General features: G+C 38.2%; 1 protein-coding gene across 2 annotated transcripts in view; it reads left to right on the top strand.

The window, feature by feature from the left end:
* Positions 1 to 15,772, top strand: part of LOC128249052 (uncharacterized) — a 35,286-nt gene that overhangs the window by 2,613 nt on the left and 16,901 nt on the right. Inside the window, exon 2 of one of the 2 annotated variants that reach the window (XM_089359523.1) lies at positions 12,363 to 12,483. In XM_089359523.1, coding sequence (XP_089215649.1) covers positions 12,396 to 12,483 — 88 coding nt within the window. In that variant the 5' untranslated portion in view covers positions 12,363 to 12,395. The remainder of the gene's footprint in view (positions 1 to 12,362; positions 12,484 to 15,772) is intronic. The other variant, XM_089359524.1, reaches the window with a different exon arrangement.

The raw sequence follows: 15,772 nt of genomic DNA, 5'->3' as shown, positions 1-15,772 counted from the left end.
CTCAATGAATTCTGTCCAACCCATGCAATCATGGAAAAATGAACATTAAAATGATGATGATATGTACACACACACATGTGAAGATGCAAAGATCAGTGGTTAGAGCTTCAGGCTCACAATCACGAGGTAGTGAGTTCGATTCCTGGACAGGGCTGTGTGTTGTTTTCTTGAGCAAGACATTTTATTTTACATTGCTTCAGTTCACCAGTCCGTATCAGCCTTTGCCTTGGATAACATCAGTGGCATGGAGAGGGAGGGCTGGTATGCATAGGGGATTGCTGGTCTTCCATAAACAACTTTGCCTGGACTTCTGCTTCAGAGGGTAACTTTCTTAGTGCAATCCCATGGCCATTCATGACCAAAGGGGTCTTTACTCTTTATATATATAGAGAAAGTGGAGGCACAATGGCCCAGTGGTTAGGGCAGCGGACTCGCGGTCATAGGATCACGGTTTCAATTCCCAGACCGGGCGTTGTGAGTGTTTATTGAGCAAAAACACCTAAAGCTCCACGAGGCTCCGACAGGGGATGGTGGCGAACCGTGCTGTACTCTTTCACCACAACTTTCTTTCACTCTTTCTTCCTGTTTTTGTTGTTCCTGTAATTCAAAGGGCCAGCCTTGTCACACTGTGTCACGCTGAATATCCCCGAGAATTACGTTAAGGGTACATGTGTCTGTGGTGTGCTCAGCCACTTGCACGTTAATTTCACGAGCAGGCTGTTCCGTTGATCGGGTCAACTGGAACCGTCGACGTCGTAAGCGATGGAGTGCCAACAATATAGAGAGAGAAAGAGGATGATTGTATAGATAATACACACACACATACATACATACATGCATACATACATAGGCAGGCACTTGTATGGCTATGTCTATACGAAATTTGCTTAGCAACTACTTGATTTCTGGTTTGATACCACTATGCCCAGACTTTAGCAAATTCTACTATAACCACAGATTGACTAATACTTGTAGTGAGTGAATTTAATACATAGAAACTGTGCAGAAGCTGTCAAATGTATGTGTGTGTGTGTATTTGTGTATCTGTTTACATTGTTCTAAAAAAAAAACAATGTACTTTGTTTATTTCTTTAACCCTCGTGACTTGGCAGAAATCAATGAAATAAGCACCCGACTAAAATAAGTATCAGGTCCATATGATAAATTTAAAATCCTTGAAGCCAACATCATTGAATAGAGACTGGCCAGTTGAGGTAAAATGATTGAAAGCAAGACAATAAAAAGAATAAGTGTACAAGAATGTATACAAGAACACCTGAAGAATACACAACTTCTGTGTTATTCAGTATAACTGACTGTTCAGTGACAACATTGGGCATTGCACACATATTTGTTAGTAATATGAACCACATTGAGTCTAGTGTTAAATACGAGTGAGAGTTTGACAATGGATGAAGCTTAACCTCATTGTTCTAGTTTTCCTATCTACCTCCTTAGACACCAGGTGGATACATGTCTTGTGGAGAAAATTAATTATCGAACTAGTCAACCGTATATAAGGTTCATTTATCACTTCTGCCAGTAACAGAAAAGTTAACCTCCAAAAAGGAATGTGTTATATATGTATGTGTGTGAGAGAGAGAGAAAGAAAGGCTAAGTAATGCTATGGAGACAAATATGTACATACATATGTGTGTGTTTAATATAGTGTGTACCATCATCATCATTTAACATCCATTCTCCAAGCTGGTGTGAGTTCAATGGTTTGACAGGAGCTGCCCAGCCAGAGAGCTACACCAGGCTTCATTTCTCTGTTGTGGCTTGGTTCCTACAGCTAGATGCCTTTCCTAATGCCAACCGCTTTACAGAGTGTGCTGGGTGCTTTTTACATGGCACCAGCATGGGTGCTTTTTGTAGCAGTGTGTGCTTTTATGGTTCTTGGAACAGTGAATTTCAAGGCTCACGTAACTATATAATAGTATGTAAATATTAGGTTGAAAAGCCATTTTGGATAGAAAAAATCAAAGGCTGTTATTAACCCAATACTTACCTGCTATTATAGCTTTATGTGCTTCAAGATCCACTGTTCAAAAAAAGACTTCTTTCTTGCTTTTTCAAAAGTTTATGAAATTCTGCTGATGGCAACAATATATGTGTGTGTGCCTGTGTATATATATATATATATATATGTGTGTATATATGTATATATGTGTATATATGTATATATATATATATATATATATATATATATATATATCATCATCATCATCAATTGTCCATGCTGGCTTGGGTTAGATGTTTTGACTGGGGTGGCACACTGGAAGGCTGCACCAGACTCCAGTCTTATTAGGCATGGTTTTCTACAGTTGGATGCTCTTCCTAATGCCAACCGCTCCGAGAGTGTAATGGATGCTTTTACATACCACCAGCATGGGTGACATTTGCGTAACACTGAGGTGCTTTTATGTGCCACCAGCATGGGTGCTATTTGCATGACACCGGTATCTTCCACAACAAGGCTTTGGTTGGCCCGAGGCTATAGTAGAAGACACTTGCCCAAGATGCCATGCAGTGGGACTGAACCCAGAACCATGTGGTTGGTAAGCAAGCTACTTACCACAGCCACTCCTGCACCTATATAATATCTTCAATCACATGCCCTCCCTCCAAGAGTCAGCTTGCTAGGATTCCCCAGTTCTCTCTGTGTTGGCTGCTGATTAACATACAATCACCTCATGTTTCTTGTTCATTATTTGATGTCATCACTTCACAAACGTCTTTCACAGCCACTTACTTTCTTTTCCTCAACATTTCCTGTCAGGATACTCTTAGGCAATGACTCATGGCGTATTGTATGTCTAAAATATGATAGCTTTGTGAACTTGATTCTCATCAATAAGTGTCTCTGGACTTCCAGCCTTTTTTACATATGTGACTGTGTAGTGAAAAGCTTGTTGTGTGTTTGTATCTGTGTGTGTCACGACCACTCCTTGACAACTGGTGCTGGTGTGTTTACATCCCTGTAGCTAAGCAGTTCAGCAAAAGAGACCGATAGAATAAGTACTAGGCTTTAAAAAATAAGCACTGGTGTTGATACATTTGACTAAAAGTTCTTCAAAGTGGTACCCCAGCATGGCCACAGTCAAATGACCAAAACAAGATAAAAGATATACTTTTGGTGATATGCTGTGCTTCAGAATACTCATTAAGCCAAGTGAAATCATAGTTGTGGCCATTGCCAGTGTCATGTAAACAGCACCCATGAAATCGTAATTGTGGCCGTTGCCAGTAGCATGATCTTGAAATGTTGGACCTCACGGAGGCGAGCGATAAGGTGGTAAAGCATGATCTTCAAATGTTGGGCCTCACAGAAGTGAGGACAAGTTACCAAGACCTTTGGCAATATGCTGTGCTTGAGAAGACTCATCAAGCTAAGTGAAATCATAGTTGTGGCCATTGCCAGTATCATGTAAATGGCACCTGTGCCAGTGACACATAGAAAGCGACCATGGAGTGGTTGGTGATAGGAAAGGCATCCAGGCATAGAAACCATGCCAAATCAGACTGGAACCTGGTGCAGCTCTCTAGCTTACTAGTTCCTGTCAGGCCATCTAACCCATACCAGCATGGAAAGCAGACATTAAATGATGATGAGGATGATATATATATATATAAATATATGTATCAGTTCAGTTAGAGTAGCTTACTTTAGAAAGCCTGTTTACACTTGTAAACAGGCTTTCTAAAGTAAGCTACTCTAACATAAGAACACAAGAATCCAACATAATTTTACTGCAAAATGTTGTCTGAACAGATACACGGTGTACCACAAGTCAGGTATCAAAGTGATTCCAGGGCAACATGAGATGAAGTGTCTTGCTCAAGAACACAACGCACCACCCGGTCTAGGAATTGGAATCACAATCTAGCGATCATGAGTGCAAGATGGAAGCGCTAATATATGATTTATAAAAACATGTGATATATTAATAAAAATCTGTAAATATAGGCGCAGGAGTGGCTGTGTGGTAAGTAGCTTGCTTACCAACCACATGGTTCCGGGTTCATTCCCACTGCGTGGCACCTTGGACAAGTGTCTTCTACAGCCTCGGGCCGACCAAAGCCTTGTGAGTGGATTTGGTAGACGGAAACTGAAAGAAGCCCATTGTGTATATATATATATATGTATGTTTGTGTCTGTGTTTGTCCCTCCAACATCGCTTGACAACCGATGCTGGTGTGTTTACGTCCCCGTAACTTAGCGGTTCGGCAAAAGAGACGGATAGAATAAGTACTAGGCTTCCAAAGAATAAGCTCTGGGGTCAATTTGCTCGACTAAAAGGCGGTGCTCCAGCATGGCCACAGTCAAAAGACTCAAACAAGTAAAAGAGAATATATATGTACATCATCATCATTTAACATCCATTTTTCATGCTGGCATGAGTTAGATGGTTTGACAGGAGCTGTCTGTTTTAACATGGTCTTTTACAGCTAGATGCCCTACCTAATGCCAACTGCTTTTCAGATACATGCATGTTATGCATATATAACTTTCATATTATGCATGCACACTGTTATTGTTTTGCTCCCTGGTCAGCTCTAATCCGGCAGACCTGGTTGCACAAGTAAGAGTTAGGAACTTCAATTTCACCACATAAGAGAGGTAATATTTTCAGCTAAACATTCTCAGTAATGTCCTAAATAATGTATCAGAAAAACAAAAAATATTATTTAAAAAACAAAAAAAAAAACCAGTTAAGAGTGGGGGAAATTATGGTAAACATAAATTATTCCTACTGAAATCTCTTTTACATAAATCAAACATTTTGTTTCAACAGCAATTGGAATAAAAGTGTAGGTTAAACATCAAAACCCCAAGAGTGCGGTTAATTGATACATCAATAATATTTATTGCTGTCCAATCTTTGTTTGTTTGTTTGTTTTCCATAATGCAGATATTTCTTTGTAGCGATGGAAATGGAAGTTCAGATATTGTTGAGAGTTTTTTGTTATTTGTTTTTTTTTTTTTCTTAGTTTTTCCCTTCGCTTTTAAATTAGTATTTTTGTTGTTTTACTTTGGTTCAACGAAACTATGATCAAAGGTAGTTAGCCATGACAATCTTGGTATATATATATATATATATATATACATACACACACACACACACACACAAACACACACATATATATATATACATGCATACATCTATTTCTATGCATATATTTGTATATATATGTGTGTGTGTTTGTGTATATATTTTGTGTATAGAATCAGCAGAAGTTACAGAGTGACTCAAGGGCCAAGAATTTCATGCATTGGCACTTATCAGACTGGTTTCAAATCAACAGGGTTTATTGGTGATAATGTTATTTCCCTGGATTGTTCTGGAACAAATTATAAAAACAATTACAATGTCATGTGGATAACACATATTTTCCAAATGCCTGGCTTGTTACACCGTTCGATAAATAAATAAATATATAATTTGACAGATAATAAATAAAAAATATGTATGCATGCATACTCACACATAAATGAGAGTACCTGCAAATATGTACACATGCATGTAAATAGAGTGTGTACATGAATACACAAGCGTATCTACTCATACACAGAAGTTCATGCATTCACACACATGCATAGACATGTATAAATATTGGGTTGTCCGGAAAGTTCGTGCCGATTTTTAAAGGAACGAGAAAGGTCAATAAATACTTGCCATTACATTTTTAATCAACCAAATATGAATCATTTTGTTGCACAATGCGTCTCCATCTTTCTTTTAACTTGAAAATACCCTTTACCCAGAATTGAGGTGGTTTCATGGCAAAGAATTCATCAAGGTATCTTTTTATGTCATCCAAGGAATTGAAATTTTTACCATTAAGACTATTCTGCAGAGACCTGAATAAGTAGAAATCCGAAGGAGCAATATCTGGTGAATATGGAGGGTGGGGTAACACATCCCAGCCGAGCTGCAGCAATTTTTGTTTGGTTCCCAAAGAAACGTGCGGTCTTGCATTATCATGTTGGAAAACAACATCCTTCCTGTTGGCCAATTCTGGACGTTTCTCTTGAATTGCTACTTTTAACTCGTCCATTTGTGTGCGATATTTCTCAGAATTAATTGTCTGGTTACTTGGGAGAAGCTCATAGTACAGAATTTTTTTCCAATCCCACCAGACACAAAGCAAGACTTTTTTAGGGTGAAGATATATATCAAATTATTTTCGATATGACAACTTTTGCATTATTTTCGATATATATGTACACACACACACACACACACACATATATATATATATATACATAAACTAATAATAATATGAAACTAATACAATAGACAGATAAATAAATTAAATTAAATATGTAAACAAAATATAATAAATTAAATTAATACAAAAAAAAAGAAGAAATGTAAAAGGAAGTATATAAAAACAAATAAATAAAATAAAATTAAATGCAATGAATAAATGGGATGCTGATAATGCAGGTACCATACACATTCCTACACACACAGGGATACATGCATGTGCAAATAAAGACACATACAACAGGAATACAAAATGGCAGATCGTTAGGAAGGAGTGACACAAAAAACGAAAGAAGAAAGCAAAGGACCACTGATGAGGTCACAGAAGTGTTAGGAAAGAACTCTAGCTGAAATACAATTAATATGAAATAAAGCTGAAGCAAGTGAACACCAAATATATATATAGTGCGTGTGTTTTCAGTGGCTAAATTGGCAACATGACCATCCCCAAATACAACAATATATATGTATATGTGTGTGTATGCATATATATATATATATATCTTTTACTCTTTACTCTTTTACTGGTTTCAGTCTTTTGACTGTGGCCATGCTGGAGCACCGCCTTTAGTTCAGAAAATCGACCCCAGGGCTTATTCTTTGTAAGCCTAGTACTTATTCTATCAGTCTCTTTTTGCCAAACTGCTAAGTTACGGGAACGTAAACACACCACCATCGGTTGTCAAGCGTTGGTGGGGGGACAAACACAGACACACACACACACACACACACACACGCATACATATATACGACGGGCTTCTTTCAGTTTCCGTCTACCAAATCCACTCACAAGGCTTTGGTCGGCCCGAGGTTATAGTAGTAGACACTTGCCCAAGGTGCCATGCAGTGGGACTGAACCCGGAACCATGTGGTTGGTAAGCAAGCTACTTACCACACAGCCACTCCTGCGCCTGTGTATAAATATATATATATGATCTTCATTGTCATTATCATTTAACATCTGTCTTCCATGCTGGCATGGATCAGATGGTTTGACAGGTGCTGGCAAGCCCAAGGACTGAACCAAACTCTACTATTTACTTTAGCATGGTTGCTAAGGCTGGGTGCCCTTCCTAATGCCAACCACTTTACAGAGTGTACAAGATGCTTTTAACATGGTGTATTCAGGACTACACAAGGCACCAATTTTAGACGGTTTAGCTATGACTAAATGACCTACTGTGCTCTTAGATTTAGCTGTTTAGCCACAGGTCAGCTTTGATTGAACAGATATATGATCACTGGTATTCTAACTGACCATCCCATCTCTTATATCAAGAATTATGTTATGTACTGTATCCTGTTTTTAAGACAATTATTTGAGAGAGAGAGAGTTAGCTACTTCTTTTTGTGAGTCAAGTGATTATTTAGAGGCTCATTTCTGTTAGGAGTTTACTCAAGAGTGGAGTGGGTGCAGGTGTTCATGACCTCCGCTGGAACTTTGAAACCAATGAATATTGATTAATTGCAGTTGATGATCAATGCTGGACACATCTAAGTCAATATCAGCAGAAATATAAAAAAAAAAAAAAGGCGGAAAATATCAGTGTGAGGGGAGAAGAATTCTATCTGGTGGGATTTACATTCATTGATGAAGGGATTAGTTAATTCTTTTGATTTCAAACCACCTGTGATCATCCTTGGTTCTATGATACATGTTTCTTGTTCTGGAGTGAGTGAAATTAAGACCCTCCATCAAAATTTCCTGATAATTTATGTTCCAAACACAGTTTAATAATGACAAAATTAAAAAAATAATAAATGTGCACTTTCAAAGCCTAGCCAGGCTCATGGGCCCGGTTTCCCGGTTTCAATGGCGTATGTGTTCCCCAGCTGGACGGGACGCCAGTCCATCGCAGCGTTACTCATTTTTGCCAGCTGAGTGGACTGGAGCAACGTGAAATGAAGTGTTTTGCTCAAGAACACAATGCGTAGCCCGGTCCAGGAATCGAAACCACAATCTTACGATCATGATGCTGACACCCTAACCACTAAGCCACGCGCCTCCACAATGACAAAATTATTTTACTAAATTCTTCATTGTTTTCAAAATCAGTTGGTACAAAAGTTGTGTAAAGTTGTTGGCATTAGGAAGGGAATTCAACCATAGAAACCATTGCCTAATCAGACTAGAGTCTGGTGCAGCACTCCAGCTTCCTAGCTATGGTCAAACTATCCAACCTATGCCAGCATAGTCAACCACTAATTTGGTCCCCTAGGTAGCAAAAGTTATCTACTGCCTCTTATAAGCCACCAGGGCATTTGAGAGAATCAATTTCCCGAGTGTCTAAAGTTTTTATGGATCCTGTGTGTCTTCCACATACAAACACTACCTAGTCTGATAACCGGTGGAGGCGCAATGGCCCAGTGGTTAGGGCAGCGGACTCGCGGTCATAGGATCGCGGTTTCAATTCCCAGACCGGGCGTTGTGAGTGTTTATTGAGCGAAAACACCTAAAGCTCCACGAGGCTCCGGCAGGGGATGATGGCGAACCCTGCTGTACTCTTTCACCACAACTTTCTCTCACTCTTTCTTCCTGTTTCTGTTGTGCCTGTAATTCAAAGGGTCAGCCTTGTCACACTGTGTCGCGCTGAATATCCCCGAGAACTACGTTAAGGGTACACGTGTCTGTGGAGTGCTCAGCCACTTGCACGTTAATTTCACGAGCAGGCTGTTCCATTGATCGGATCAAATGGAACCCTCGACGTCGTAAGTGACGGAATGCCAACAATACAATACACTCTGATAACCTTATTAGGAATTGTATTTTAAAAATTGTTAAAATATTTTATGTATTTTACAAGTAAAAGCAATTTATTACTCATAAATCTTAACAAAAGAATCTTATATGAACCCCTAAGGGCCATAATGACCCCAGTTGAGAACCATTAGTCTAGCCTTTTGCAAACATGGAAGATAAATATTAAGGATGATGATGCTAGTGGCAGCAGCAATAATAGTGATGGCGACGGTGGTGGTGGCAGTAGTGGTGATGATAATGATGGTGAGGGAAATGAAATGCTGATTTAATATAAAACAAAGCAAAACAATCTAAGCAGTTTCTCAATGAGACTCTTGTGCCTGTTTTAATTACAGCAAATTTTCTTAAATGTTTTTAATTAAATCAGTCACTAAGAGCAATAACGAAATCTTCACATTTCAGTCAGTCAGCCATAAACTTTGTTTTCTGTTTTTGGGTTTTTTATCAGTTCAATAGATGTCATTCCAAAACTCTGGGGGGGATATTTTTTTTAGCTCTGCAAAGTTTTCCATTCGTTAATGGACAGCATTTCATACTAAGGGAAGCTCATCAATTTTCATTTTCAATAATAAATTTGTTTTCAAGTCAATAAGATCGCTTTGTACGTTATTAGGCATTTTTCATGATTTTCTTTTTCTTTCCCTTTTTTTTTTTATAATGCACTAAGTGAATGCCTACCACCCAATAGACTCTATTGAAGGCACTAAAGGGGCCAGATATTGTTTTAAACTGGTTGTTGGATTAAATCTACACCCTAAAGTGATGACCCTAGATATATATGCGCAGGCATGACTGCGTAGTAAGAAGATTGCTTCCCAACCACTGGTTCCAGGTTCAGTCCCTCTGCATAACACCTTGGACTAGTGTTTTATACTATAGCCACAGGCCAACCAAAGCCTTGTGTGTGAATTTGGTAGGCGGAAACTGAAAGAAGCTTGTCGTATATATATATATATATATGTATGTGTGTGTGTGTGTGTGTGTGTGTGCACATGTATCTGTGCTTGTCCTCCCTGCCACCGCTTGACAACTGATGCTGGTGTGTTTGTCTGTGTAAGTTAGTGGCATGGCAAAAGAAGCTGATAGAATAAATACTAGGCTTACAAAGAAAAAGTCCTGGGGTCGATTTCTTCGACTAAAACCCATTAAGATAGTGCTCCAGCATGGCCACAGTCTAAATGACTGAAACACGTAAAAGAATATATATACATATATTGTGATGTTGAGACCATCATGGCAGGCTCAGTTAAGGATGACTTGAATAACTACTACTACTACTACTGCTGCTACGTTAACTACTACCGTCACTACTACTGCTATCATCACAACTATGTTTGTTACCATTACTACTACTACCACCACCACCACTACTATTACCTCACCTAACACTTCCACCACCACCACCACCACTACTACTACTACTACTACTATATGTCCTGCTGCTCAGTTGAGTATTTGGATTTTCAGCAGATAAAGCAAAAAAGATACATTGGGCAGAATGAAACCCGATAAAGAAGGCGATGCTACATCATGGCCGCAGTCAAGTGACTGAATCAAGTAAAAGAATAAAAGAATACTCAAGAAAAATATTTCTGGTGGTGATGGTGATGGTGGTTGTGGCTGTGGCTGTTGTTGTTTTGGGTTTTTTCAGCTCCTATATCAGTATTCTTTGAGCAGGCCTGTGATCAGAGACATTCCAGCTTTGACAGGAATGGCATTATTGCACACCTGTTCATACTTATTCAACACATGTTTGATATTAATTGATTCTGAGGCAGCAGCAGCCATTGTCAGTCCACGGCAGCTTTTAGCAAGTCAGTTTACAGTTGACACTCTTCTGCTAACAGATCTTGTTAAATTCTTTACAACCACTGGAATTTTCTGAAAAAAACAGCAGAATATTTTCAAATTTTTAGCTTTGGTGTACATTTTCATGCTGACGACCAAAATCACATTCATTTTCTCTCCTCTTCTCTTCTCTCTCTTTCTTTCTCCCTCTCCAACTGAGGTAGCCATATATTTCCTCTACTGCAAGACACCTCTATCCTCATCAATTATCATCCGGTAATCATTACAATTTCATTCCTTTAATGATAATATCGTTCATTTTGGTAGCGTCAACAACAAAAAGCTGCTCAGAATAATGGGTGACGAAAGAAGACAGTGACAAAAACAAACATGACACAAGTAGCTAGTAGGAATATAAAGACAATGGAATGCGATAGAGAGATTTAACAGCTATTTCCAGCAAGTCAAGTACTTGCATAGAGACTCCCTTGTTGGCTAAACAAATATATTTTGTTGTTGATATGTAGCCCCAGGTCAGCATGAACAAAGATATTCCTGCTGTTTCTTCTATTATATATTTAAAAAAAGTAAAATTACTGGATGGTTACAGTTAGTGTAACTAGGATTATATCATCCAGTGTGTTCATCCCTTTTTTTTAAGAAGATTCTTTATTGGTTCAAGAATATCAGTTTTGGATGGTAACAGGAAAGCCCAGTGTAAAATCAGGTAAGGACTGGCTCCTGTTGCAGTTGGCACATAAAATACACCATTTTGAGCGTGGCCATTGCCAGTACCGCCTGACTGGCCTTCGTGCCGGTGGCACGTAAAAGCACCCATTACACTCTCGGAGTGGTTGGCGTTAGGAAGGACATCCAGCTGTAGAAACTGCCAAATCAGACTGGAGCCTGGTGTAGCCATCTGGTTTCACCAGTCCTCAGTCAAATCGTCCAACCCATGCTAGCATGGAAAGCGGACGTTAAACGATGATGATGATGTGGGTAAGAATGAAAGAAAAACAAATGTTTAAGAAATCCTCAACTAAATTGACATTTTGAATCATCATAACCACTGCCATCATTGTTGTCATCATCATCATCATTATTGTTGCTATCATCATCATTCTTTGTCATCACCAACATCATTACCATCATCATCATCACTACCACCATTGGCATCATCATCATTTCTCATATATATATATATATATTCATTTAGAGAATTAACATATATATATATATATATATATATATATATATATATATGCATTTATATATATATATATATATATATATATATATATACACATTTATATATATATTTATATATATATGCATTTATATATATATATATATATATATATATATATATTTATATATATTCTCATTTATATATCCATGACATGGAGTGAATGAGTTTTATAGCATATCACTCATGTTTTAATTTTTTTTCACCTAACAAGAAAGAATATTCTTATCAGAAATTATCTTTTACATTTTCTATTGATTTTTTTTTTCTTTTTTAAAAAAAAAAAAAAAAGACAGCTCCTTTGTAGCACATCTATCTTGAAATCATGGCCAAAACATGGGCTGAATGGGAAACATTGCAGAAAGAAGGAACAGATGTCAGTGCTTTGCTGAACCTTGATCCCCCAAAGAAAGGTGAGTAAACAAAGACAAAAAAGGATCATGTGATTATATTATCATATACTACAATAACAGCAATACTTTCCGTTTTCGTGTGTGTTCTTGCTACACTTACTCCATTCTCTAATAATAATCATCATCATCATCATCATCATTGTTTAACGTCCGCTTTCCATGCTAGCATGGGTTGGACGATTTGACTGAGGACTGGTGAAACCAGAAGGCTCCAATCTGATTTGGCAGAGTTTCTACAGCTGGATGCCCTTCCTAACGCCAACCACTCAGAGAGTGTAGTGGGTGCTTTTACGTGTCACCCGCACGAAGGCCAGTCAGGCGGTACTGGCAACGGCCACGCTCAAAATGGTGTATTTTATGTGCCACCTGCACAAGAGCCAGTCCAGGGGTACTGGCAACGATCTCGCTCGAAAATCCTACGAAGGCCAGTCAGGTGGTACTGGCAACGGCCACGCTCAAAATGGTGTATTTTATGTGCCACACGCACAAGAGCCAGTCCAGGGGCACTGGCAACGATCTCGCTCGAAAATCCTACGAAGGCCAGTCAGGCGGTACTGGCAACGGCCACGCTCAAAATGGTGTATTTTATGTGCCACCCACAAGAACAGTAATAAATGAATGAAGAAAGAAAATATATAGTGCATGTGTTTATTTGGCAAAAACAAAAAAAAATGACCATCCCGAAATACAACAATATATATATGTGTGTGTATGTGTATAGAGAGATATGGTGGGGAGTACTTGTCTTGACATCACGTGATGGTTGTAAATGAATGTTGCCATCATACATGTAGTATCATTCATTTCTGATTATCCTTGCAAAACATATTTGACCATGGGAAATTATCACTGGTGATGATGATGGTGATGGTAGTGGTGACTGCAGTGAAAGCAATGATGAGGAAGACAAACAAGTGACTTGATCTGAGATCATGTGTTGGAACTCATGCCATAGCATCAGAATTTGACACCTTGTGAAATGAATATGAGCTCTGCGTGTTATTAAATGGTTAGAATGCATCTTCCCTCATGTAAATTGCTACGCATGCACACACCCACACAAATAATAGCTAACAATTTTATCATCTTTTCTGATGAGTTCTTAACAGCTATTGAAGGTGTTTTAGCTTTAATACTAACCCACCTGAGACCATTTCTTGTTCTGATGTTTTTGTAAAGTGATCTAAATTTAAACTTGCCATCAAAATTTTACATTATGTTTAAACAGCATCTTGATAGGGACAGTTATTTTCCTAAATTCTTTGTTATTTAAAAAACTGTTTGAAACGAAGGCAGTATATGTCTACAGAAGCATGGTAAGAAACGTTAGCACGCTGGATGAAATGCTTAGCGATATTTCGTCTGCCGTTACGTTCTGAGTTCAAATTCCGCCGAGGTCGACTTTGCCTTTCATCCTTTCGGGGTCGATAAATTAAGTACCAGTTATGCACTGGGGGTCGATGTAATCGGCTTAAGCCCTTTGTCTGTCCTTGTTTGTCCCCTCTATGTTTAGCCCCTTGTGGGCAATATAGAAATAAGAAGCATGGTAACTTATAGATTACATTGTTAACACTGTGTGCAACATGATTTTTGTCCTTGGGTAGCAACTGTTATTTCCTATTTGCTTACCTCTAGAAAAATGGCTAATATTTCCTTCAAACTTTGTTTTTGTTACATTTATTCAAACCCCAAAGAATCCCTCTCCCCACATGGATATGATACAACCCCCAGTACACCTGCTCATGATCGGAGATGCACATATTGTCAGCTACTAAGGGACATGCTCAAGTGGTTATGGTCAAGCAACTAACAAGCAAATCTCTGGTATTGAGCAGAATATTTGCTATAATGATATTTCTGCTTCAGCAACTCAATGCTAAATCTGTCTGAAATGTAATGGAAAATACATCAGTTATAAAACACTGATGTCCAGGTCACAAATGCAAAGTTTGACGGGAATGGTAGCCATTTCTTATACACTGCCTTTGTTGCTGTTAATTTTGAAGATAATGAAGAATTTATTAAAATAACTTTGTCGTTATTAATATAGTGTTTGGAACATAAATTTATGTAAAATTTTGATTGAACGTTTCACTTTAAATCACTTTAACCCTTTAGCATGCAGATTACTCCTTCAAATGTAAAGCTTATTTATTCACATTGTTTGGAATTAATCACGTATTATCTCGAGATTAGCTTCAAGATTTTGACGATGTGATTACAGACTTTTTTAATGAAATTGTAGGGTGAGTGTGATATGGTTAGTTTAAACATGAACAGATAGAATATTTTGGCCAGATATAGCCAGTTTAAATGCTAAAAGGTTTTTACAGAATTTTTGTATCACAGGATCAGGTGTGGTCTCAGACAGGTTAGTATCAAAAGGATCAAGCACTGTTATATCAATCATATTTGGAAGCTCTAAGACTGAACTGTCTTCTTTTTAATTACGTACATTTTAGTTTATTTTACTGCAAACCTTTATAAAGTTAAAACTAAATAAATCAGTGACATTTTTCCATAAACCTTCTTTAATATTGATGTATAGTTGTCTTCAGAATAATATCAAAATTCGTTTCCATTTCCAATTTTGCAATCATCATCATCATCATCGTTTAACGTCCGCTTTCCATGCTAGCATGGGTTGGACGATTTGACTGAGGACTGGTGAAACCGGATGGCTACACCAGGCTCCAATCTGATTTGGCAGAGTTTCTACAGCTGGATGCCATTCCTAACGCCAACCCCTCCGAGAGTGTAGTGGGTGCTTTTACGTGTCACCGACATGAAGGCCAGTCAGGCGATACTGGCAACGGTCATGCTCAAAATGGTGTATTTTATGTGCCACCCGCACAAGAGCCAGTTCAGGGGCACTGGCAACGATCTCGCTCGAAAATCCCACGAAGGCCAGCCAGGCGGCATTGGCAACGGTCAAGAATTTTCATAAGACCCCTTAGTGCAGGCCCTGGGTGATATTGAACTCTGCCCAGGATGTTATTGGTGTCTACATATGCCTTTACCCAGAAGACCACCGAGACACCATCAATAAAATATTCTTTTACACTTTCATTGGTTAAATCCACTCAATACAGCATGTTTATATAGTTTTAAATTCATTATGAGTTGTAGCAAAATAGTGAATTAAAATCTATGCAAAATTGTTGAAGAGTTGTTAAGTACCATTAATGAAATGGTACTTGAAAGTAGAATAAAAGAGGGTTTTGGATTGTTGACAAATTAAACTACCAAGAATACTTCAATGACTGTAAAATTAAATGTTATTATTTTA

The sequence above is a fragment of the Octopus bimaculoides genome, chromosome 11 (genome assembly GCF_046866305.1).
Source record: "Octopus bimaculoides isolate indiv1 chromosome 11, ASM4686630v1, whole genome shotgun sequence".
Lineage (NCBI taxonomy): Eukaryota > Metazoa > Mollusca > Cephalopoda > Octopoda > Octopodidae > Octopus > Octopus bimaculoides.
This window is presented reverse-complemented; position numbering and strand designations above follow the sequence as displayed.